We start from the raw sequence: 3,126 nt of genomic DNA, 5'->3' as shown, positions 1-3,126 counted from the left end.
AGGCGGCAGAAACCGCGCAGCTCCCGCGGCCGATCGAAACTCACGAGCGTGAAATGCCGCATGTTGATGAAGAAACGCCACGTCGTTTTTCGAATCACCGGCTGTGACGTATCACGGCGGCGCGCGCATTTCAGGAATGTCGCCTTCGTGATCTGCACGCGGGTCCGGTGGTGCCGCACGGCGTTGCTGCTGGCGCCGTTGTACTCCACACGGCGGAAGTACACCGCATGGGCGTCATTGAGACGCGACAGGCGGATAATGACCTCGCTGGAGTACTCCGCGCGTGCCGGGCGCAGCGTCACAACGACGACGCTTGCCGTCACCGCGTCTGGTGGAATGCGGGCGAAATCAACACGGCTCACGAAAAAGTGCCGCCGCAGGTTGCCGCGAGAACCCTTGCCGTCCAACGCAACGGCGGTGTTCTGCAACGACGACGATGACGGGCGGGTGCACATCTCCGCCGGAGTAGGCGAAACACCGGCGTCGGTGTCAGCCGACATGGACGCCATCAACGCGTCCCTCGAGAAGGCACGCATTCCCGTTGCCAAGTACGCCATACGCGTGACATCCTCATCTCGCTGCTGCTGCTGCTGCTGCTGCTTCTGTTGTTGTGGCTGTGGCAGGGCCGGGGGCAGCGGCGCCACCGTGGTGCCGTCCTCTACAACCGAGACACCCATCACGCAGCCGATGAACTGCGCCACGCGTTGCATTTTCTTTTCAAAGTTCATGTCCTCGTTGTGCACCACTGAGACGAGAAAGTGCCCGCGCCAGGCGTTTCGTGTCATTCCGTCTAGGCGCCGTGCCTCCTCCACGCCCTCGGAGCGAGCGGCGTTGTTGTCGAGCGTGTAGAACTCTTCCGCCCCTATGGCCGCAGTGACGAGGTGCACCACTCCGTCGTATCGCGCGTCGCTCAGCTCTTCGTTGGTGTAACCCGTGATGTCGAGGACGGCGTTCCACTCCTCCTCGGAGCAGTAGGCGCTGCCGTCCATCGTGCCGCGGTCGTAGAGAATCAGGGTCGGCCGCCGGTGCATCGATGCCAACTCGTAGAAGGCGTCCTCGAGCATCATGATCATCTGCAGGATAACACGCTGCTGCGTGATACGTTCCTCACTGGTCTCCAGCGCCAAGCTGACGCCGCCGCCGTGGAGCAGCGTCGCCACCTCCGGAACACAGAACACGTTGAAGTTCAGCCGCTCGAAGGTCTGGCGAAGATACGACAGGCTCGATGTTTTGCCGCTACATGGGCCGCCGGTGATAACGATGCGGTAGATAGGGTTGTCTGGCAGGCTCCTAATCGACTGCGAAGACAGCATCATTTGCGAGGGGACATCCTCCTCCTCCACGTTATCTCCATCCTTCACGAATTGCGGCGGCACCTGCAGTAGCTGCTGTATAGACTGTCGCCGAACCGACGCTTGCAAGGGGAGCCTCGAGATGATTGCGCCGCTGAAGGTATGGTAGAAGTTACGATTTGAGAAGATAGAGTCGGCTCTTGAGGAACACTTCCGATGCTCGTTCTCGTCGAATGGTGGCGCACCGCCACCGGACAACCTCTCCATGTGACGCCACGACGATATCGAACCACAGGGGTGGGGCCGCCGTTGCTGCTGTTGTTGTTGTGTGACTGAAGACTTTGTTTGGCTTGGCTGTCCCTGCTGCTCAGTCTTGCTGTCGTCACTATGTCTTTCCCAGTCTTCCTCATCGCTTGCCTCTGATTGTATGTCGTCGGAGGCAGAGAAGAGTCCGTTGAGTGTGTCAGTGTCGCTCGCGCCTGCTGCCGCGTTCTGGGGCATCACATCTTTCGATGAGTCCGCCCCCCATGCCTCACTACCGACATGCCACTCTGGCGGTTCAGTGCTGTTGTTCTCGTCATCGCTATCAACACAGGCATCGGGCTTAACGGCATTGTTGTCCGGGCCGAGGCTAAACCCCACCTTGTAGTCGCTCTCGGATCCCTCTGCCTCCGTGGCACTCACGCACGACTTGAACAGGAGCTGAATGGAGCCGCGACGGGTATGGTGCCGCACCTGTCGCGACAACGGCGCTGTCGACAGCGAAGCGTGCAACACGTCCGCCGCAGATGCGGCTGTCAGCGGCGCCCCTGCCTTCTGCACCAATGTAACGTCAGCGTCGTGCTGCTGCTGTTGATGTTGGCTCGTCCGCTGCACGGCGGCACGTTCCTCTACGTCCATGTTGAACAAGGAAGACATCCGTGCCGCACTTGTCTGTGTATTACAAGCAGGCGGGGCTGCTTGGGCCCGTCTGCGCGCCACTCTCACAAGGACAGCGTACATCGCCGCGGCCCCCATCGCACAGCCCAGCAGGAAGGCTGCAGCGACAAGATGCCACGGCGGCACTGACGCAGCAAGGTCACAGGACATTCCCCGCGTTTGTGTCCACTGACGCGAAACACGCTGCGACACTCGCAAGAAGACCCCGTCACTCGTCGGGGTTCACCTGCTCCACGTAACTCTTACAACACAACGAAAGAACAACAACGAAAAAAAAAAACCAGGGGAGAAAGAGGAGAAAACACGATTGTCTGACAACTGGCATACAGTGAGGACCAGAGAGGAAAGCCGCAGGGTGTAGCCAGGCACCCTCTAGCGCACACCAGGCAACATAAGAGGCTGAGAGAGTGAAACACAGAGGGACAAACGCACACATAGAGGAGGAGGAAGAGAGGAGGGAGGGAGGGGGGGAAGAAGAAGCGGAAAGAGAGCGAGCGAGAGAGAGTGAAAGAGGGTGAATGTATAAGGAGGTCACACAATCATAAACACACACACACACACACAACTCTCCAGCAGTGGTCGACGCGGCGATAGCACCACTGCCCCCCTAAAAAAATATGCAAATATATATAAATATATAAATATATATATATTTTTTTTTAAAAAGGTGAAACCCCAAACGAGAGGGATGGAATGACAACAGCCAACAGATAAAAAAAAAAAAGAAACAGATTGTGTTCTCCAGCGGCGAGACTGACCCGACGTCTATCGTTGCAGCTTACTCTCAACTGCTATGCCCACTTTGCTCCTTTTTTCTTTTTTTTACCACCCTTTCTTTGTGCTACCCTTCGTGCCACCTTTCCTTCTCCTTGTTCATGTTGTTATTATTGGCGGG

The 3,126-nt window shown here is 57.5% G+C and overlaps 1 protein-coding gene across 1 annotated transcript; it reads left to right on the top strand.

Annotated features, from left to right (window-relative positions):
* Positions 1 to 258: 258 nt before the first annotated feature.
* On the top strand, positions 259 to 849 carry DQ04_06411030 (hypothetical protein; the record flags this gene model as incomplete). The annotated part of the gene is made up of 1 exon (XM_009314686.1): positions 259 to 849. The coding sequence occupies one exon, from the start codon at positions 259 to 261 to the stop codon at positions 847 to 849; it is 591 nt and encodes a 196-aa protein (XP_009312961.1).
* Between the last annotated feature and the right edge of the window lie 2,277 nt (positions 850 to 3,126).

This window comes from Trypanosoma grayi, assembly GCF_000691245.1.
Source record: "Trypanosoma grayi strain ANR4 Tgr_641_V1, whole genome shotgun sequence".
Taxonomy (NCBI): domain Eukaryota; phylum Euglenozoa; class Kinetoplastea; order Trypanosomatida; family Trypanosomatidae; genus Trypanosoma; species Trypanosoma grayi.
This window is presented reverse-complemented; position numbering and strand designations above follow the sequence as displayed.